A 22,282-nucleotide genomic window follows, 5' to 3' on the forward strand; every position below is an offset into this window, starting at 1 on the left:
CACTACCACATTTGGAAACTTTTCCATTAAATCGCGCCCTTAAATCTCCCAAAGGGAGAGATCTGCCCCTTATCTCTTCCAAAGATATATGAAATGAAAATCGCTTACTGTCACAAGTAGGCTTCAAATGAAGTTACTGTGAAAAGCCCCTAGTCGCCACATTCCGGCACCTGTTCGGGGAGGCTGTTACGGGAATTGAACCGTGCTGCTGGCCTGCCTTGGCCTGCTTTCAAAGCCAGCGATTTAGCACTGTGCTAAACATGAATTTATCAATTTTTTCTCTGCAGTATTACTGCTCAAGCTTCTTCTCCAGCCTGTCAGGAGGAGCATTCAGCACCAGAACACATTGCCCTCTTTGATTCTTTTTGTGTGCCAGTTACCTGAAAGCTGCCTTGCTTTGGTCACTGACCCCTCCCTCCCTCCCCGGGGCAAGTTTCTCTTCCCTCTTTGGGAACACCGCGCGATTTTGAATGAAGTGGTTTTGGCTTCACACAGTTTGTAATTCAGCAGCTGCCCTGCAGGGTCTGCACCGCCTGGCTGGGGGCAGCTGGCATTGGCTGTGAGGATGCTGTTGCTGATGTGATGATGATGCTCTCTGCCAGTCCCCCTGTATAAAACAGCAGTCCGGCTTCCTGCAACAGCCCCGCAGACTGAGCTGGGAAAAGGGGGAGAAGAGCAATCCATCTGGAGGCGGTCCTCACTCTCACTGTCTGCGTGAAGTCAGACTGGGATCGGCTGTGACTACCCTCCTCTCCCAGGACACCCAATTTAAGTTACTTTTTAAAAAATTTAAAATAGTTGGACAAGTGTTTTGTGTTGTACACTTGGGTTTGTTTGTGTTAGTCTCGCTATGTATTGAATTGCACAGCGCCCCTTTTTCCCTGGACCTCTCTGAGTTGTCCTGAGCCCCCTTTCCCCCCCTCCCTGGACCTCTCTGAGTTGCCCTGGGCACCGCCCTGTCCTCAGCCCCCGCTCCGGCTCGCTGCCCAGATGCTCCTGTCCCAGGCGCTGTCCAGTCGGATGGTGGTTCTGATTCTGAGCGGAATCCTGGCCAGCGGCTCCGGCACTCGGGTCTTGAGCGGTGAGTCAAGTGTTAATCTTCATCCCTTTTAACGCGGTTGCATATTTATAAGGCGTGGGCTCGGGGTCTGAGTGAGATTCAGGCTGTGGGGAGGATTAAGGTGGAACAAAGTGAGGCTTCAAACCCCTCTCTCTGACTTTCAACTAGCCAGTGGAGTGATGTGTGTCACTCTCTGGAATGGCCTGTATGTCGATCAGAGTGACTGATTCTGGGGTAGGTCATACATTCCTCACTGTCGGCTCCGGACTGAAGAAGATCCTGTCTTCAAGCCCCGTGTGTTCAAGGCCCGCTCCAGAGACTTCAGCACACAATCCAGATTGCCGCTGCCCCCTCAGTACCCAGGAAGTGCTGCGCTGTCGAAAGTGCCACCCTTCAGGGGAGATGAAAATGAAAAAATGAAAATTGCTTATTGTCACAAGTAGGCTTCAAATGAAGTTACTGTGAAAAGCCCCTAGCCACCACATTCCGGCACCTGTTCGGGGAGGCTGTTACGGGCTGTTAAACCGAGTCGCCCCCAAAAAGATCTTGTGCCATCCAAGAAGATCAGGGGAGTTCTCACCAGTCCCCTGGCCAACATTCATCCCCAATCACTCAAAACCCAGACTATCTTGCCATAATTATATTATTGTTTGTGGGGGCTTGCTGTGTAGAAGTGCACCGCTGTGCATCAGAATCACGACAGTGATTACATTTTATTGAATATGAAGCACTTTGGAGTATTCTGGGTTGTGAAAAGTGACGGACAAATGGGCAATAAATGCTGGTCTAACCAGCGACGCCCACATTAACGGAACAAAGAAAAGTTTGCTCTTTAAAGCTTTGAGGTCATTGCTGAGGACAATGAGACTTACCTATGGGTAAGACAATTGGAGAGTTGCAGGTGTGTACTTGAATATTGCTGCCTCGGTGTATTGTCCCTTTGCCCCTCATTGTGTGTGTGTGTGTGTATACCTATATGTGTCTACTTGTACTCTCTGTATATTTGTATGGGGTAATTTAACTCAATTCCATCTTTGTGACACTCTTGTGACTATCTGCCTCTTTATCTTTCACATTTCTTTCTCTCACTGTCTGAATGTGTCTGTGTTCCTCTATCCCATTGTGTGTGTGCATTTCTGTCTGTCACTGTGTCTTTGTGTACATGTGTCTTTGTGTACATGTGTCTATGTGTGGATGAGAGATTGCGTGACATACAAACGCATGTATTTTTCACTGCCATTATCTGTGTGTGCATGTGTAGGGGGAGTGTTTTGTGAGTGTAAGTGTGTGTGAGTGAGTGTGCGAGTAAGAGTATGCGAGTGTGCTTGTGTCTGTCCCACTCGATGTTTGTGCATTTCTCTCTGTCACTTTGTGTGTGTATACGAGTGTGCTTGTATTGATGTGCACGAGTGTGTGCACGTGTAAGTATGTATGTGTTCCGAACCTATCTACGTGTGTAGATTTCTTTCACTTTCTGGGGGTGTATTTGAGAGATAACATGGTTTGTGTATGTGTCTCTATTCTCCTATATGTTTGTGCATTTCTCTATCACTATCGGTGTGCAGTGAGTGTGTGCATGGGTGTGTGAGCGTATATGTATTTATTGTACTATATGCATGTGTATTACTGTACTCTGACACCACTGCCATGTGTTTTATATTATTTTATATGTATTTCTCTGTGCCCCGTATCTATATCTGTGTGATTATCTTCCTATCTTTATGCGTTTAGCACAACAAACCTCACTCCTTCCCAAAACAGTCAGTGGTTTCTTCTCTTGTTTTCCCCTGCTTTCACTCACTTCCTTTATCGTTGATTTTTTAAACCAGGTAGAAACATGGCCCACAGTACAATCTGTACCCCCCTGTCCCTCATTTATCCTCAATAGCCCTCTCCCAATGGGGGACAGTAGCTGTTCAGCTCAGGGTGCAGTATAATGTATATCCTTTTCTGTCACAAATCAATCGTGTGTAAGCATTGCGGCTGGAAAAGAAAAAAAAATTCAGTTGTCAGTGACTTATGAGGTGGAAAATAATGTAGGTTTAAAATGATTGTAATTTTCCATGAGTTCATATTTGAATAAATCTTGGTGTCATTTTCTGCTGGCAACTTAAAAAGAAATTCTAGTCACTGCAAAAGGTACTTTAACAATTTGACATTTATATCACAGTGTTCCTGACTTTACAGTTCTTTAATGGCTAGTTCTGTGCATTGACAGAGCAGTTATGAAGTTGGCTGTGGTACACAGAGTAATTCATCCTGAAATATGGCATGTCATACTTACCAGTAATAGGACAGTAAAGAGCTGGACCATATCGATAGGGAAAGTTTCTGGCTCGCTTCTATGCTGATGTAGCCGATTTCAACTGGAGTCAATACTCAAACCACATCAGTTTGCCTTAGTCACCAGCCTCGGTCCCAGTTCCTGCTGCAACAGGCCATATGGCTACACGCTTGAGGACAGAACCATGGGCAGTGCTGCTGATACCTCCTTTCATGTTGACGTCTGGGTGGGAATTTGTAAAATTGTTCTTAAACGTACTTTCAGCATAGAACCCTGCCATTGTTTCTTGATCTGAACCTATATGACTCCAGTCTCACACCGATGTCCCACCTGCCCTCTGATGTGGCCTTGCAAGTCACCACTCAGACATATTAAAACCCTACAACCATAATAATATAATATAATAAGAATCTTTATTGTCACAACTTCATTGCAGTGTTAATGTAAGAAACTGCAGTGTTTCAGGAGAAAGTGACTACCACTGGCATATGGTGACGGGCAGCACGGTAGCACAATTGGATAGCACTGTGGCTTCACAGCGTCAGGGTCCCAAGTTCAATTCCCCGATGGGTCACTGTCTGTGCGGAGTTTGCACGTTCTCCCCGTGTCTGCGCGGGTTTCCTCCGGGTGCTCTGGTTTCCTCCCACAGTCCAAAGAATTGCAGGTTAGGTGGATTGGCCATGATAAATTGCCCTTAGTGACCAAATAGGTTAGGAGCGGTTATTGGGTTATGGGGATAGGGTGGAAGTGAGGGCTTAAGTGGGTCGGTGCAGACTCGATGGGCCAAATGGCCTCCTTCTGCACTGTATGTTCTATGTTCTATGACCAGGGATGGGCAAGAAATGAACTAGTGCAGTGGGATCTTTGAAATCCACGGGAAGGGTCTTTTTAACAACCCTCTCAAGGGACAACAGCTTTGATAGTGCAGCACTTCACCTAATCTGCGTGTCTCTGGACACAAGAGGCAATTCAGCATGGCCAATCCACCTAACCGGCACATCTCCCTCGGACTTGCATTGACTGTTTGCCCTCAATTCCATGCTCAGGTCTCCCGAGTGAGGAAACAAGACATATGCTTCTGACTCTGACCGTGCGAACCTACCTGCCACCCAAAGCCTACCTCTTTGACCGAGCTTTTAATCCCTCCTCCAGAGGCGTCCATCCTTGTCTCTGCGACCATTCATTTTAGGTCGTGCTCCTCTGAACCCCCTTGAGGCACATTCCCCCATTAAAGATGCTGCACAAATGTGAGTTGTTGTTGGAATAGTCTCTGTTTCTCAGCTGATGATGCAGGAGAGAGGCTGTGGGAGCTGACGGGTTGCAGCAGGAGTCTCATTTCTGGGCTAATGTTCAGGCCAGATTGATGCTCTCATTATTATCCAGTTTAGTCTGCTTAGAAAATGCATGTTAAACCAGACAGAGTGGCTGCTAGATCCAGAGTAAATGAGTATGAAATATAACGCATCATATTAACCAGTAATTGTGTACTAATGCTGAGCTGTACAGTCCTGTATTGAGTCAGCTGCTCTCAATCGAAGCTGCATAAATTTGAGAGAGGGGAGTGATAATGGGACAGAACAGGACTTGGTTGAGACAGTGTTCATGATTAGCCTGCAGACACTTGCCAATTAGGCTCAGGCATGGATGCCTTGATGTCCAGCAAGAACGTATTAGGAGAAACACTCCCACAGCAGTGTCCCATCAAACACTCCCAGGACAGGTGCAGCATGGATTGGCTACAGAGTAGTACTACCTTGACGGTGTCCCATCCAACACTCCCCAGAGCAGATACAGCATGGGTTAGATAGATAGAATCCCATCGAATCCCTCAGGTGCAGAAGGAGGCCAACAGATACAGATATGGATTCAAGCTCCCTCAACACTATCCCAGGATAGATATAGATGATGTGAGATTTCACAGGGCATACTTCACATCAGAAGAAAGGCTGCCATTCTCAAAGGCTGAAGGAGTAGCTGTAGTTGAGGAACTGCCAGCTTTGAATGGAGATGGGGACTGCCACCTGTTTCCTCACATAGATAGACACAGCCTAATTAATTGTGGCAGGGTCACAAAAAAGCTCTACAAAAAAGCTCCAGGAAGGAGCAGTGCTCCGAAAGCTAGTGATTCGAAACACACCTGTTGGACTTCAACCTGGTGTTTTAAGACTTTTTAATGTATTTTAAAGCAGAGCTGGATAGGTTCTTGATTAACAAAGAAGTGAAAGGTTTTGGGGGGTAGACAGGAATGTGAGGTTGAGGCTACAATCAGCATGATCTTATTGAACTGCAGAGCAGGCTTGAGGGGCCGAATGGCATCCTCCTGCTCCTAATTCACATAAACGTACAACATAGGAGCAAGAGTGTCCGTTCAGCCCTTCGAGCAGACTCTGCCATGATCGTAGAAGTCGTAGAATTTACAGTGCAGAAGGAGGCCATTCGGCCCATCAAGTCTACACTAGTTCCTGAAAGAGCACTCTACCTAAACCCGCACCTGCACACCATCCCCGCAACCCCACCTAACGTGTGGACGTAAAGGGGCAATTTATCATGCCCAATCAACCTAACCCGCACACCTTTGGACTGTGGGAGGAAACCGGAGCACCCGGCGGAAACCCACGCAGACACGGGGAGAACGTGCAGACTCCGCACAGACAGTGACCCAAGTCGGGAATCGAACCCGGGTCCTTTTCGCTGTGATGCGACGGTGCTAACCACTGTGCTACCATGCCGCCCTGACAAATCCCCTATCTCAACACCATGCACATGAGTGTAGAAATTCTATCTTTTTCTCCTTCTTAAATTTACTCAGTGACTAGGCCTCTGTAGCTGTCTGCGGTAGAGAGTTCCACAAGTTCACTGCCTTTAGAGTAGACTGAAAAATAATATCCCCATCTCAGTCCTAAATGGCCTTCCCCAACTCCTGAGACTGATGATTTTTTCTAGACCGTGCCCCCCTCCCTCCCACCCCTACCGCCCCCCAGGAGGAGGAATTATCTCTGCATCCAGTCTGTCTATCCCTGTTAGAATTTTATACATTTCAATGAGATCCCCTCTCATTTTACCAAATTCCAATGAATCCAGGCCCAGTTGACCCAATTTTGTCTTGCACGACAATGCTGCCAGCAGGAGTCAATCTTCGCTGCACTCCCTCTGTGGCAAGTTTATCCTTTCTTGGATAAGGAGCCCAAAACTGCACATAATACACCAGGTATTGGCTCACTCAGGCATGTACAGCTGCAATATGACATCTTTGTTCCTGTACTCAAGTCCTCTTGCAACCAAGACCAATATACCATTTGCCTTCCTAACTATTTGCTGCACTTGCACGTTTGCTTTCAGTGACTGGTGTACAAGGACACCCATGTCTCTTTGTACATCAACATTTCCCAATCTTTCACCATTTAAATAATACTCTTTGACATACTGTTTCTCCATCAGAAGTGGATAATTACACATTTATCCAAGTTATACTGCATCTACCATGTATTTGCCCACTCACTCAACTTGTTTAAATCACCCTGAAGCCTCTCAACATCCTCCTCACCACTAACATTCCCAACAGCTTTCATTTGTCAGCAAACTTTGAAATATTACTTTTGATTCCCTCAACCAAATCACTGGTGTATACTTTGAATAGTTGGGGCCCAAGCACTGATATCTGTGGGACGCCACTCGTCCTGCCTGCCACTTTGAGAAAGGCCATTTATTCCAATTGTTTCCTGTCTGCAAATTAATTCGCAATCTATGCCAATATATTACTATGCACTTAAATTTTGCACAGTAATCTCGGGCGCAATTCTGCGACCCCACGCCGGGTCTGAGAATCGGCGCAGCGCCGCGCGAATCGCGCCACGCCGCCACGATGCCAGGACGCAATTCTCCGCAGTGTGGAGAATCGGTGCCATTGGCGCCGGCATTGTCGGCGCGCCGCCGGTTGGGGTATGCGCCGACTCTCCGGCCCGGGCCGGCACACCGATTCTCCGGGCCGGATGGGCTGAGCAGCCACCAACAAAAAGCCGAGTCCTGCCGGCGCCGTTCTAACATCCTCTGAGCCGGCGGGACCTTGGCATTGAAGGGTCCGGGGGCGGCCTGTGGGGGTAGGGAGGGTGGGTCCGACCCCCGGGGGGGGGGGTGGGGGGGGGGCTCCGTAGTGGCCCGGCCCATGATCGGGGCCCACCGATCGGCGGGCCAGTCTCTCTGACCCCCCCAGCCTCCTTTCCTCCGCGCCGGCTTCTGTAGCCCTGCACCAAGTGGCGTTGTGGCCGCCGCGGGGAAGAAGGCCACTGCGCACGCGCTAGTTGGCGCCGGCCCAACTACGCTTGCACGGACCCCGCAGCACCGGGTTCAGGCTGGGATCGGCAGCTGGAGCAGCGTAGGCCGCTCCAGCGCCGTCCTAGCCCCCTGTGGGCGGCAGAATGGGGTCCAGGAACGGGCGCCAACGCCGGAGTAAAACACTCCCGTTTTTACTCCGGCATCGGCACTTAGCTGCCCGTTGGGAGAATCCCGCCCCTCTTATGTGGAACTTAATAAAAACCTTTCTGAAAATCAAAATACACCACATCCACTGGTTAAATTTTATCTAATCTACTTGTTACATCCTTAAAAAGTTCCAGTATATTTGTCAAACATAGCATTCCTTTCATAAATCCACGTTGACTTTGTCGAATCCCATTTAAGTGGCCTGTTATTGCATCCTTTACAAAAGTTTCTAGCAGTCTCCCTGTTCCTGATGCTAGCCTATCATCTGTAATTCCATTTTCCCCCTCCTTCCTTTTTTAATGATGTGGCGATGCCGGCTCTGGGGTGAGCACAGTACGAAGTCTTACAACACCAGATTAAAGTCCAACAGGTTTGTTTCGAATCACTAGCTTTCGGAGCACTACTCCTTCCTCAGGTGAATGAAGAGGTAGGTCCCAGAAACATTTATATAGACAAAGTCAAAGATGCAATACGGTACTTTGAATGTGAGTCTTTGCAGGTAATTAAGTCTTTAAAAGTCCAAATGCAGCGACTGGAGAGCGGGATATTCACAGGTTAAAGAGGTGTGAATTGTCTCAAGCCAACTGTCCTGGTTTGAGACAATTCATACCTCTTTAACCTGTGATTATCCCTCTCTCAGTCGCTCCATTTGGACTTTGCAGACTCCACACAGACAGTGACCCAAGCCGGGAATCGAACCTGGGACCCTGGAGTTGTGAAGCAACAGTGCTAACCACTGTGCTCCCGTGCTGCCCAATGAGGATCTCAGCCTTGCAGATGCCCCATGGTGACAGTTCCAGCTCCGAATCATGGATTTTGACTAACTGCAGCTGGAGACACCTCCTGCGCAAGCTGTCACCCTGGACATTGGAAGTGTTCCTGACATCCCACATTGCACAGGAGGAGCATTCCACATGGCCAAGCTGTCCTGCCATGCATAACCATAAATGACTCCCTTTAATTTCACTTCCTCTAGTTTAGGCCTGGTTTCCTCCCACAAGTCCCAAAAGACAATTTGGACATTCTGAATTCTCCTTCTGTGTACCCGAACAGGCGCTGGAATGTGGCGACGAGGGGCTTTTCACAGTAACTTCATTGCCATGTTAATGTAAGCCTGTTTGTGACAATAAAGATTATTATTATTACTTAATAATATCCTTAATAATATTATTATTATTAAGGATAGTAGCTCCTACTTACCAAGGCTGGCCTCCCCCCACCCACTCCCTTACTACAGAAAGGTAGAAAAGGACAGGATCATTCCTCACCAAACTCCCTCGGTCAGAAAACTCCAGCTGCCACCCTCTACTGCAGTTCAAACAGCACTCCATTGCAGATATGTTGATGCGTAAAGTTCCACTATGGCAATGAAGGTATAATGATGATAGTGGTCAGGACACCGTAGAGAACTCCTGCACTGTTCATTGAAATAGTGACGGTGGCACCTTTTGCATCCACCTGATCAGATGGGGCTCTGGTTTGGAGTGCCATATGTGGGAGAGCATCTCCTGTCTATTGTGAAGACGGAAGCCATTATCTCTGACACCCCCCCCTCCCCTCACCCCCCCCCATCATCACCAACTCCATTCGCTATTCGCTGACACAATCCTTCTCCCTGCTCACTGTCTGGCTACCAGTCGATTGTGAACTTCTCCACAGCCTCACTCCCTGGGCTGGACTCTCCGTTATTGGGACGATGTCCCACGCCGTCGTAGAAACTGTGGGCTTCCACGCCACAAAAACTGTTGTGAAAGGGCCACATATTCATAGCCTTGCAGGGGGCTAGTAGGGACCCGGCATAAAACTAGCAGCTTTTGTTACAGATACGGGCCCCCGCACTTCCGGATCGGAGGCCACGCATGCGCACGGCGGCGGACTCCCGCGGCTGTGATGTGCTCCATGGTAGACTCAGACAGCGGAGCTGGGCACTAAAAATGGACCCACCGATCGGCCGCGCATCCGACCCTGACCGCCCGCCCGAACATTGGCGGGCCGTGTGTAAGGTCCCCCTTGCCCTCCGATCGGCCTGCCCCTGACCAGGGTGGCCGTTGACTGAGTCCGCAGCCGCCACGCTAGTATTCCGACCGGCAGGACGATGTTAGATCCACGCCGTCGGTTCTTCGGCCGGTCAGGGGTGGAGAATGGTGGAGCGGGCCTCCAGTAATGGCCCCAGGTAGGTGCTATGAGGCATGGTGTACTTGGAGAGTACAACACTTTTCGGGGCCCGCAGAATCGCCGGACCAGCAGCGGTCCCGATTCCATGCGGGGAAATGGATTCTCCGCCCCGGCGCCAGCCGCGGTTTCGGCGTCGGAGTGCGGAGAATCCACCCCCCTATCTCAGTAAATTCTTCCAGCCCGACAGCCTCCGGGATATCTGTGCTCCTCTAATTGTCCCTTGAATACCCTCAATTTTAATTATTCCACACTTGGCAGGCATCCTTTAGCCCCCAAAGCATGAATTTCCTCCCTTAATCTCTCCACCTCTCTTCCCTATGTCACGGGAATGTCACTTTAAGAAATGTTTGTCTTCTCAAGTGGCTGCAGTGATGTCAGGGTGTGGGTGGAGCTGGGCAAAGGCTCTCGTTTTGAGCTGGAAGCGGTTTTGGCTCTGTGTTTTAGTTTCATTTTCAGTTGGAGAGCTGCATTCAAACCATGCAGATGTATACTGGTCCATCTCTCCGTATGTTAAACAAGGTGTTTGGATCACTTGATAATTTAAGAGTGATGACTGTTCTCTGTAGAGAATTCAAACCTACTGTCTTTGTTAAAAGGTGTTTTGGCTTATGGATGTTGTTCGGAAAGTTATTAAGGATTACCTATAGAGTACTGTATCTTTTTGGGGGGTTACCAGTGTTGGTATTTGATAAGATGTTTACTGTGTGTTTATAAAATGTTAACTGGATTCATAGCATGAACATTGTTTTTGTTTAAAAAATACTTTTACTTCTCTGTTGCATCACACCTGTAAAGTGGGCCCTTGTGCTCCCCATAACCAAAATCTATTAAAAGTTGTGGGTCAAGTGAACTCCATGATATACTTTGGTGTTCTCTAAACCCTGGCCCATAATAACTACTTTGAGACCTTCCTTAAAGCCTACCTCCTTACCTGCCTAATATCTTCTTTAGTGACTTGCTGTAAAATTGATAACACTTCTTGGGAATTTTTGCTGTGCTCTAGGCGCTATATAAATATAAGTTGTTAATGTTGCTTACAGTGATGGAACTCCAGCTTTACCACAATGGGGGTGACAGCTGAGGTTTTGTGCTCAAACGTCTGGAGTGGAGACTTCAACCCATGACTTTCATACCGGGGGGGGGGGCATGAATTTGGGCGGCCCGGCGGCACAGTTGTTAGCACTGCTGCCTCACAGCGTCAGGGACCCGGGTTCAATTGAGGCCTTGGGTACCCACCCATGTTAGAGTTTGCACGTTCTCCCCATGTCTGTGTGGGCTTCCTCCGGGTACTCCAATTTTCTCCCGCAGTCCAAAGATGTGGATTGGCCATGCTGAATTGCCCCGCATGGTACAGGTTATGTTGCGGGGATAGGGCACAGTGGACCTGGGTAGAGCAGTCTTTTGGACGGCTGGTGCAGACTTGATGGGCCAAATGGCCTGCGTCTGCACTGTAAGTATTTTATGGTAGAAGCCTGGCTGCGCTGAGGCACGAGTTACCGCTGGAGTCAGGATCAAAGAAACAGCATTTTATTTTTTTTCTTTTGCACTGCGTGATGGCTTGTAAGGTGGGACTTCTCTTTCTTGCAGGTCAGACTGTGTGCTATGGCGGCCCGGAATTCCCCTGCTACAAGATTGCCTACTTCCAGGACCTGAGCAGACGTATTGGCTTCGAGGAGGCAAGTCAAGCCTGTGAGATGGACGGGGGCGCCCTGGTCAGCATCCGCTCGGCCACTGAGCAAGGACTGATTGAAAGCCTCCTGCAGGACCTCACCAAATCGGGCTCTGGGCTTTCGGACGGAGATTTCTGGATTGGATTGAGGAGAAGCGGGGAGGGACAGTCTCCCAACACGTTCAGCGGCTGCCCTGACCTCTACAGGTGGACAGACGGAAGTGCAGCAAAGTTCAGGTAAAGGCAGCTCTGCTTAATCGTGATTGGGGGTATCTCACCCCATTGTGGCTTTGCGTGTTCCTCTAGCGCTGCTTGATCGGTGTCTGAAGAATACTTTAATTGCAGAATCATAGAGCACTGGAGGAGGCCATTCTGCCAACCATGCTCGTGCCAGCTCTTTGACAGAGCGACCTCAATAGGCCCACTCGCCTGCTTTTTTCCCACACCCCTGCAGCTTTTACCATTTCAAGTATATATTCAAAACCCTTTTAAAGGTTACTATTGAATCTGCATACAACGCCCACTCAGGCAGCGCATTTCACATCATTGGGCGGCACGGTAGCACAGTGGTTAGCACTGTTGCTTCACAGCTCCAGGGTCTCAGGTTCGAAACCCGGCTTGGGTCACTGTCTGTGTGGAGTCCGCACGTTCTCCCCGTGTCTGTGTGGGTTTCCTCCGGCTGCTCCGGTTTCCTCCCACAGGCCCCGAAAGACATGCTGTAAGGTAATTTGGACATTCTGAATTCTCCCTCTGTGTACCCGAACTAGCACTGGAAAGTTCTTTTGTGTTCAAGCCTTGGTTTGCCTCGCCGATACTGATAAGGTTTCAAGGTCAGCGTGACTTCTTCTGACACAGGCAAAGGAGCGAGGCCTGTGGGCAGCAGGAGATGACTCCAGCATTGGCTATTCGGGATCCAGGACAATGCTCCAAGAAATGTCCATAGCCTCCAATAACATGGCTTAACACCGTAACTGGCTAGAGGTGATATGAGTGATTGTCCTATCGTCTTTACAAAGGCCCAATAAAGGCTTGTGGTCTGTCACACTATCACACCTGCCATAGACGTAGTGGTGAGATTTTTTCACCCCAAATATGACCGTCGAACCTTCCTTCTCAATTTGCGAGTAGCTCCCCTCTGCATCCGGTAGGGCCCTGGACGCATGAGCAATAGGCCGTTCTCTGTCGACATTCCAATGATGCGAGAGTGTCGCCCCATAAGGAGAGACATCGCATGTCACTATGAGCTCCTTCTTGGGATTGTAATGAACGTAATATTAGACGATAGTAGCTGCTAGTTTACTCTCTCAAAGGCCTCTTCTTGTGGTGCCTCCCAAAACCATTTCTGGCATTTCTTCAATGGCAGATGTACTGGCGACAGCAAGGAGGCCAAGTTAGAATCATAGAATTATACAGCACACCGGGAGGCCATTTCGCTCACCGTGTCTCCACTGGCTCCCGAAAGAGCTACTCGCAGGTCCCTTTCCCCAGCCCCATCTCCATAGCCCTCTAAATTCATCACTTTCAAATATATATCCAGCTCTCCTTTGAAACCTCCTATGGAATCCACCTCCACCACGCTCCCAGGCAGCGCAATCCAAATCCAAACAACTGTTGACAACAAATGAAAAGTGAAAATTGCTTATTGTCACAGGTAGGCTTCAAATGAAGTTACTGTGAAAAGCCCCTAGATGCCACATTCCGGCGCCTGTTCGGGGAGGCTGTTACGGGAATCGAACAGTGCTGCTGGCTCGATTCCCGTAACAGCCTCCCCGAACAGGCACCGGAATGTGGCGACTAGGGTCTTTTCACAGTAACTTCATTTGAAGCCTACCTGTGACAATAAGCGATTTTCATTTTTCATTTGTTGTCAACAGTTGTTTGGATTTGGATTGCGCTGCCTGGGAGCGTGGTGGAGGTGGATTCCATCGGAGGTTTCAAAGGAGAGCTGGATATATATTTTGGGCAGCAGGGCAGCCCATTGGTTCGCACTGCTGCCTCAGCGCCAGGGACCCGGGTTCGATTCTGGTCTCGGGTGACTGTCTGTGCGGAGTCTGCACATCCTCCCCGTGTTTGCGTGGGTTTCCTCCGGGTGCTCCAGTTTCCTCCCACAGTCCAAGGATGTGCAGGTTAGGTGGATTGGCCATGCTAAATTGCCCTTAGTGTCCAAAATTGCCCATAGTGTTGGGTGGGGTTGCTGGGTTATGGGGATAGGGGGGGTGTGGACCTTGGGTAGGGTGCTCTTTCCAAGAGCCGGTGCAGACTCGATGGGCCGAATGGCCTCCTTCTGCACTGTAAATTCTATGATCTATGATCTATGATGCACGATCAATTGCACAAAGACTAAAGTTGGGTACAACTGTGGCTTTATTACAGTCAGATGCGTGGCCTCCTGCTGCAGCTGGCGAAATGGCAGGGTACTGGAGGTCATGCATATTTATACAGTTCTCCGTGGGCGGAGCCAGCCGGCAGGAGCTACCGGCGAACCTGTAGTGCAGGTCCTACCTTACATCTCCTATTACAGTGGTTCACCACACTCCCCGTGTCTGCGTGGGTTTCCTCCCGGTGCTCCAGTTTCCTCCCACAGTCTAAAGATCTCCAGGTTAGATTCCCCCTTAGTGTCCAAAGGTTAGATGGGGTTACTGGGTTACGGGGATAGGGCAGGGGAGTGTGCCTAAGTAGGTTGCTCTTTCAGAGCATCGGGGCAGTCCCGATGGGCTGAATTGCCTCCTTCTGCACTGTAAATTCGATGACTGAGTTGTGGCAGTGATATGACAGCAATAAATGTGCAGACAGTGTCCTCTGGTGGTGAATAGTGGCTAGGTCAGCACTCTGCTGAGAGAACCGAAGGCCCTTTTTATAATTGTTCATCTTTTATAATTAGCCCTTTCCCACCAGTAGCAGTCCTCTTAAGAAGCAATTAGGGGCTTCTGGTGATTTTATGGATTTTATTTCATGATTAATTTTTTAGCTCTTAGCTGAATATGGGTTTAAACCAAAATGTTACGTTCAGATTAAGCTCCATTGTTCTGGATTCCTTCACCAGAGCAAATTGTTTCTCAGTTGAACTCTTTTGATCATCTTAAACGCATCAAACCATCACCCTCAATCTTCCTCAAAGATCTATACAACCGGTCCTAATAAATTCAACTTTTTTCAGGATGTGGGTGACCAGCATTACTTGCCCATCCCTAATTGCCCTTGAGAAGGTGGTGGTGAGCTGCCTTCTTGAAGCGCTGCACTCCATGTGGTGTAGGTGCACCCACAGTGCTGTTAGGGAGGGATTTTCAGGATTTTGCCCCAGCGACAGTGGAAGAATGGCGTTATAGTTCCAAGTCACGATGGTGAGTGACTCGGAGGGGAACTTGCAGGGGGTGGTGGGCTGGATTCTCTGCCCTGGGACCCTGCCACATTCATCGCGATCGGGCGGCGAATCGGGTGCCCAGATGAAATCGAGGTTCGCGGCAGGCGCTGAAATGACGGCTATGCTCCAGCCCCCCTCTGGTGACGGGATCGTGGTTCGTGCCCACATGCCAGCGGAAGGCTGTTAATGGGTGCAAATGGGAGGCCTATTTACAACCACTTAATGGTCCGGGCACCAATTCTCCAGGGCCTCGTGATTCTCCCATCCTCGGGCAGGAATCAGGGGCAAAATTCTCCGTTACCGGCACGATGTCCGCCGACCGGCACCAAAAATGGCGCAGATCAGTCCGGCATTGCGCCGCCCCAAAGGTGCGGAATCCTCCGCATCTTGGGGGGCCGAGCCCTAACCTTGAGGGGCTCGGCCCGCGCCGGATTGATTTCCACCCCGCCAGCTGGCGGGAAAGGCCTTTGGTGCCCCGCTAGCTGGTGCGGAAATAACTTTGCCGTGCGGCGCATGCGCGGGAGCGTCAGCGGCCGCTCACGGCATCCCCGCACTTGCGCAGTGGAGGGGGTCTCTTCCGCCTCCGCCATGGTGGCGACCATGGCGAAGGCAGAAGGAAAAGAGTGCCCCCACGGCACAGGCCCGCCCGCGGGCCAGGCCACCGTGGGGGCACCCCCCAGGGCCAGATCGCCCCGCGCCCCCCCCAGGACCCCGGAGCCCGTCCGCGCCGCCTTGTCCCGCCGGTAAGAAAGGTGGTTTAATCCACGCCGGCGGGACAGGCATTCCAGCAGCAGGACTTCGGCCATCCGGGCCGGAGAATCGCTGGGGGGGGGGGGGGGGGGGGGCAGCCAACCAGCGCGGCGCGATTCCCGCCCCCGCCGAATCTCCGGTGCCGGAGAATTCGGCAACCGGCGGGGGTGGGATTCACGCCAGCCCCCGGTGATTCTCCGACCCGGCGGGGGGTCAGACAATCTCGGCCCAGGTGTGCGCAGATCACTGCAAACGTGTACCTGACGTGGTGGTCCCCATGTTGAGCCAAGGGGGAAATCCCTTCAGAATTTCCCCCAAAGTCCCTCGAGCCTCTCCCCTGCAATGCATTACCTGCCCAATCCTCCCCTATCAATCCCCCCTCCCCCAGAGACCCACTAAAAATGGAGACCCCCTCGCAGAGACCCCCGAACTGGAGAAACACCCTGCGGGATCCCCTTAATGGTGAGACCCATCCTCAAAACCCCTAACTAAACGAACCCCCCCCCCCCCCACAAAGATCCTCTGTGGGGGGCATGGTAGCACTGTGGTTAGTATAGTTGCTTCACAGCTCCAGGGTCCCAGGTTCGATTCCAGCTTGGGTCATTGTCTGTGCGGAGTCTGCACATTTTCCCTGTGTCTGCGTGGGTTTCCTCCGGGTGCTCCGGTTTCCTCCCACAGTCCAAGGATGTGCGGGTTAGGTGGATTGGCCATGCTAAATTGCCCTTACTGTCCGAAAAGTTTAGTTTGGGTTACGGGGTTACGGGGATAGAGTGGAGGTGTGAGCTTGGGTGGGGTGATCTTTCCGTCACGGGACGGTGCAGGCTCGCGTGGCCTCCTTCTGCACTGTAAATTCTATGATAATCTACGATAATGAAAAAGAACTCCCACAGGGTATCTCTAAATAGAGGGACCCCCTCCCCACAGACACTCCAGAAAAAAGACCCCAGTCTGGAAGCTAGAGAGCAGATGAGACAGGAGCAGTGACAGAAATTACAGTTGTAACACTTACTGGATGCACCACATTCCATTTCTGGAAATGGAACTCCTCAGTTCCATTAGTTACAAGCTATTGATTTCTAGTAGTGGGCTGTGATTGGCAGCTTCCACAAAAGAGCTGCAGCCTTGATTCATTCATCTCCCTTCATGGGTGAGTGACTCCAAGTGCTGAAACCCCAATGTTTACGAACATCAACCACATCAAAGCGAGGTAAGTGCATTGCAATCACTCAGTGCATTGCAATCACTCAAGCCTGTTGGAATCTCCCTAGTTCCAGAGTCTCAGATGGAGAGGGGGGAGGGGAGGGGAGGAGAGTCGGGTCGCCCCTGTACTTGGGGGAAGGGGGTGATATCTAGAAAATCTGGGAGCTGATTTGTGATGTGGGGGGGGGGGGGGGGGGCACCTGGTGTGTGGTTGGGGGGGGGGCGCAGGGGGCAGTGCTGCTGATTTTCAGGGCTGGGAGGTGTGTGGGTGGTGGCCGCCGCGGTACTTCGCTATCGGACCGTGTGTAAAATATCATGGTCTGAGAGCGGGATCAAGAATCCCTCCTATTTCTTGCCATGCATAAATGTTCATGGTGAGGGATGCTGAACTGCTTCCTGATTTGCGCTCCCAGGGGGAAGTAAATTGCTAGCACTTCTCCTCAGACGGGAGAACACATTCTCCGATTCTGAGGCTGTGTTGACGCTAACGGAGAATTTGTGGACTTTCACGACAGAAAAGCCGGCGCCGCACCTACGCCGTTTCTGCTGCCGTTGAGGGGCCGGCACCGGCGCCGCGTGGAACACAATCGATTCCAATTAAAAATGGTGCGGGATTCGTCGGGTCCGTGATCTCACTCGGGAGGCTGACAAGCTGCAGTCGCACATACACATGACACTTCCTTAACACACTTCCCCCAGCCAAAAGGATGGCACTGGTTGTGCTGGAGCACGTCCATACATCCGGGGGGTTGGCTGGGGCCAGAGGGCATGCAGGGGGGCATCTATATGACCCCTGGCACCAGGGTCAAAGTGGGCAGTCAGCGGCATGCACAGCTGCACGGCTGCCTTGCCGACTGCGGCAATGGTGCTCCGTATCTGTCCACCCCGACCCTACAGCCCACCTCCTGGCCACCCCACACTATTCCCCCCCCCAGCCCTGGCAGAAGCCCCCCCCGGCTAGCGGCACAACTGTCAGCAAACTATGGCCATGTTGGACACTTTCCGTAACCCCCTCTCTCTCCCTCAGCAGCCACCATGCCGGCTTCATGGCTTTTGCAAGCAGAAGTGAATTACGCCATCGGGAACATGGCCCATCGTAGGCGGAGAATCGCGGCGCCCTGGAGAATACCAGGTCAGGCCGGCTAATGATATGTACGTGTGGAGTGAGACACATTGACACATTTTTGAAGTGACGGAGAATCGCGATTTGGCGTCGAATTGGCGCCTGCTGCAATTATGACATTGGAAGCTGTTCTCCGCCAAATCGCATTTCCCGCTTTTGGTGTCGGCTAACGGAGCATCCAGCCCATGTTCTCCCAAAAGGAGGATCTCGCCCGGTGTTTCCATGTATCTGCTGCCTTTCTCCTTCCAGTAAGAAGTCTTACAACACCAGGTTCAAATCCAATAGGTTCGTTTGGAATCACGAGCCTGGTGTTGGAAGAATTCTTCCTGTGTCCACCTCAGTCCAACGCCGGCATCTATACATCTTGTCCTTCTGGATGGTAGAGGTTGCAAGTTTGGAATATGATGTTGAAGAAGCCTAGGTGAGTTGCTACAGCGCATCTTGTGGATGCTACACACTGCTGCCACTGTTCGCCGGTAGTGGAGGGAGTGAATGTTTAAGGTGGTAGATGGGTCATCCAGGCAAGTGGAGAGTATTCCATTACGCCCCTGACTTATGCCTTGTCGATGGTTGACAGGCTTTGGGCAGTCAGGAAGTGAGTTACCCACTGCAGGATTCCTAGCCTCTGACCTGCTCTTGTATCCACAGTATTTATATGGTCTGGTCCAGTTCAGTTTCTAGTCAGTGGTAACTCTCAGAATTATGATAGTGGAAGATTCAGCGATTGTAATGTCAAGGGGAGATGGTTAGATTCCCTCTTGCTGTCTGAACAAAGAACAAAGAAAAGTACAGCACAGGAACAGGCCCTTCGGCCCTCCAAGCCTGCACTGACCATGCTGCCCGACTAAACTAAAATCTTCTACACTTCCCGGGTCCGTAACCCTCTATTTCCATCCTATTCATGTATTTGTCAAGATGCCCCTTAAGCGTCACTATCGTCCCTGCTTCCACCACCTCCTCTGGCAGCGAGTTCCAGGCACCCACTACCCACTGTGTAACAAACATCTCCTCTAAACCTTGCCCCTCGCACCTTAAACCTATGCCACCTAGTAATTGACCCCTCTACCCTGGGGAAAACGTCTTTGACTATCCACTCTGTCTATGCCCCTCATAATTTTGTAGACTTCTATCAGGTCACCCCTCAACCTCCTTCGTTCCAGTGAGAACAAACCAAGTTTATTCAACCTCTCCTCATAGCTAATGCCCTCCATACCAGGCAACATCCTGGTAAATCTCTTCTGCACCCTCTCTAAAGCCTCCACATCCTTCTGGTAGTGTGGTGACCAGAATTGAACACTATACTCTAAGTGTGGCCTAACTAAGGTTCTATACAGTTGCAACATTACTTGCCAATTTGTAACTCAATGCCCCGGCCAATTAAGGCAAGCATGTCGTATGCCTTCTTGACTACCTTCTCCACCTGTGTTGCCCCTTTCAGTGATCTGTGGACCTGTACACCGAGATCTCCCTGACTGTCAATATTCTTGAGGGTTCTACCATTCACTGTCTATTCCCTACCTGCATTAGACCTTCCAAAATTCATTACCTAACATTTCCCAAGTCTCCAAACGATCTAAATCCTGCTGTATCCTCTGACAGCCCTCATGGCTACCTGCAATTCCACCAACCTTTGTTGGCACTGTTATGGTGTGAATTTTGCTGTCTGTTAGACACAGGATCACTGGTTAAAAAGCAAATGAATCTTGCTTGAAGAATAGGAATGTCATAGCATCAGAAGGAGACAACCAATTCCTTGAGCCTTTTCCATTATTCAGTGAGATCAGGGGTGATCTGCATCTTAACTCCACCCACCGACCTTGGGTCCATTTCACTTGATACCGGGTAGGATTTCCTGGCACCCCACAGGCGAGTTCCTTGGCAGTGGGAGGCCATTGTTCGGCAATGGGGTCTTCGGGTCGCTCCGCTGTCAATGGAGTTTCCCATTGACTCCACCCCACGCTGCCGGGAAACCCGCGGTGGGGGCGCGCCGTCGCCAAGAAGTCAGGCCGGGGTGAAGAGTTGGAATATCTTGCGCATTATTATTGAGAAAAATCAATGTTGGGTTTAAAATTGTTAGTTGGACTGCCATCTGCTGCTTTTTGTAGGAGTAAGATCCATACTTCCACAATCTTCCAAATGACAAAGTGTTTCCTAATTTGCTTCCTGAATAGTTTGGCTCTGGCGGCCTCCTCGGCGAGATGGAGCTGAGGACATTGCTTTGTACAAAACCGGACTAAGAACAGGACTAAGAAACAAAAATGCTTTCGAATTTAACTGGAAGTCATTGAGCTGTTAAATTCTTTACTTTCTGCCACTCTAGGAACTGGTACATGGACGAGCCTTCATGTGGCAGTGAGGCGTGTGTGGTGATGTACCACCAACTGACAGCTCAGCCTGGGCTGGGTGGACCATACCTCTATCAGTGGAACGATGACAGGTGCAACATGAAGCACAACTTCATCTGCAAGTACGCATCAGGTAGGCCTGGCCCATCGGGCTGAAGCTAATACTGGGGGCCCCAGTGTGGGCCTCGCTGAGATGCTCCTCCATCTTTTGCTGCGGAGAATCGGCGATGTTGATGGATGCCAGATTTGCAAAGACAAATGGCGGACAGGAAAAGACCATCGAAGGGCAGCACGGTGGCGAAGTGGTTAGCATTGCTGCTTCACGGCGCCGAGGTCCCAGGTTCGATCCCAGCTCTGGGTCACTGTCCGTGTGGAGTTTGCACATTCTCCCCGTGTTTGCGTGGGTTTCGTCCCCACAACCCAAAGATGTGCAAGGTAGCTGGATTGACCACACTAAATTGCCCCTTAATTGGAAAAAATGAATTGGGTACTCTAAATTTAAAAAAAAAAGGAGAAGACCGTCGAGCTACTCAAGTCTTCCCGACACCACTTGATGACTGGAGCATTGAACACATCCTGCCTTCGTTCCCCACCCCCCATCGTTTCTGCCGTCCACTACCACCACCATCAGCTCCGCAACCATCCAGGGGGAGGCAGACATAGAGACAAAATGAAAGGCCGAGCCAATGCGAAATCCCTTCCTAACTCCATCAGCAGATCATAACCAGCCGAGATAATCGTACAGAGCCAGTGTTATTCTTTGGGATGTTGACATTGCTGGCTAGGCCTACATTTGTTACCCATCCCTAATTGCCCTTGCACAGTGTGTCTTTCTCGGCCATTTAAAAGACAATCACATTGGGGTGGGTCTGGAGTCATATGTAGGCCAGACGAGGCAAGGACGGCAGATTTCTTTCCCTAAAGGACATTAGTGAACCGGATGGGTTTTTACAATGATGGTTGATGGTTTCACCGTCGCCATTACTGAGACTAGTTTTATATTCCATTAATTGAATTTAAATTCCACTAGCTGTCAGGGTGGGATTTGAACCCAAGTCTCCAGAGCATAAGTCTGGACTCCCAGCCAGTGACTGTGCCACCATCTCTCCCAGTTTAAATCAATCATAGGACAATCTCAGCTCTGTCACTGAGCTTGGTAACGTGTGACTGCCACTGAGTATTGATTAACACCAGGGAGTGGGGGATGATAGGAAAAAATTCATCAACTGTTTCATATCTACATACATACTATGGTGATATGCATCACTGTAAATACACAAGGGGTTAATGTAAATACACTCCGACTAAGCAAACACTAGAGGGAGCACCAGAGACGTCATGACATGCTGACATACAGCTAATGAACACATAGAATAGGTCATGACCAATGGGCAGTCAAGACACCCAGTGGTGACACTACCACAAGGGGGCATTACACAACCCATATAAAAGGACAGGGCACCCATGCTCTGTCTCTTTCCACAGGCGACACTTAGAGAGTAGGACAGGGGCAGATCAGAAGCATCACACCCATCACGTGGCTTAGAGCAGACTGGTTAGTTAGACTGAGTTACTATAGCAAGATTAGCAGGAGAGTCGAACTCATAGAGAACTGTGCTAATGGTTCAATAAATCACATTGAACTTACTTCAAAGTCTGGAGTATCTTTTGGTCAAAGCTGCATCGAGTTGCAGCCTGTGTTATCCCAGAGTACATAACACAACACATACATTATGCACGATGTGACCACCAATATACACAATACATGGAAATAAATAATAATCAGCTGCCTACTGTTTTGGGGATAAATCTGACAAAATTTTGTTGCTATTATTA

At 50.1% G+C, this 22,282-nt stretch overlaps 1 protein-coding gene across 1 annotated transcript in view; it reads left to right on the forward strand.

The window, feature by feature from the left end:
• The first annotated feature begins 613 nt into the window (after positions 1–613).
• Positions 614–22,282, forward strand: part of chodl (chondrolectin) — a 38,191-nt gene continuing 16,522 nt past the window's right edge. The window contains exons 1-3 of the mRNA XM_072513132.1: positions 614–1,081; positions 11,586–11,904; positions 20,422–20,579. Coding sequence (XP_072369233.1) covers positions 991–1,081; positions 11,586–11,904; positions 20,422–20,579 — 568 coding nt within the window. The 5' untranslated portion in view covers positions 614–990. The remainder of the gene's footprint in view (positions 1,082–11,585; positions 11,905–20,421; positions 20,580–22,282) is intronic.

Source organism: Scyliorhinus torazame, chromosome 8, assembly GCF_047496885.1.
Source record: "Scyliorhinus torazame isolate Kashiwa2021f chromosome 8, sScyTor2.1, whole genome shotgun sequence".
Lineage (NCBI taxonomy): Eukaryota > Metazoa > Chordata > Chondrichthyes > Carcharhiniformes > Scyliorhinidae > Scyliorhinus > Scyliorhinus torazame.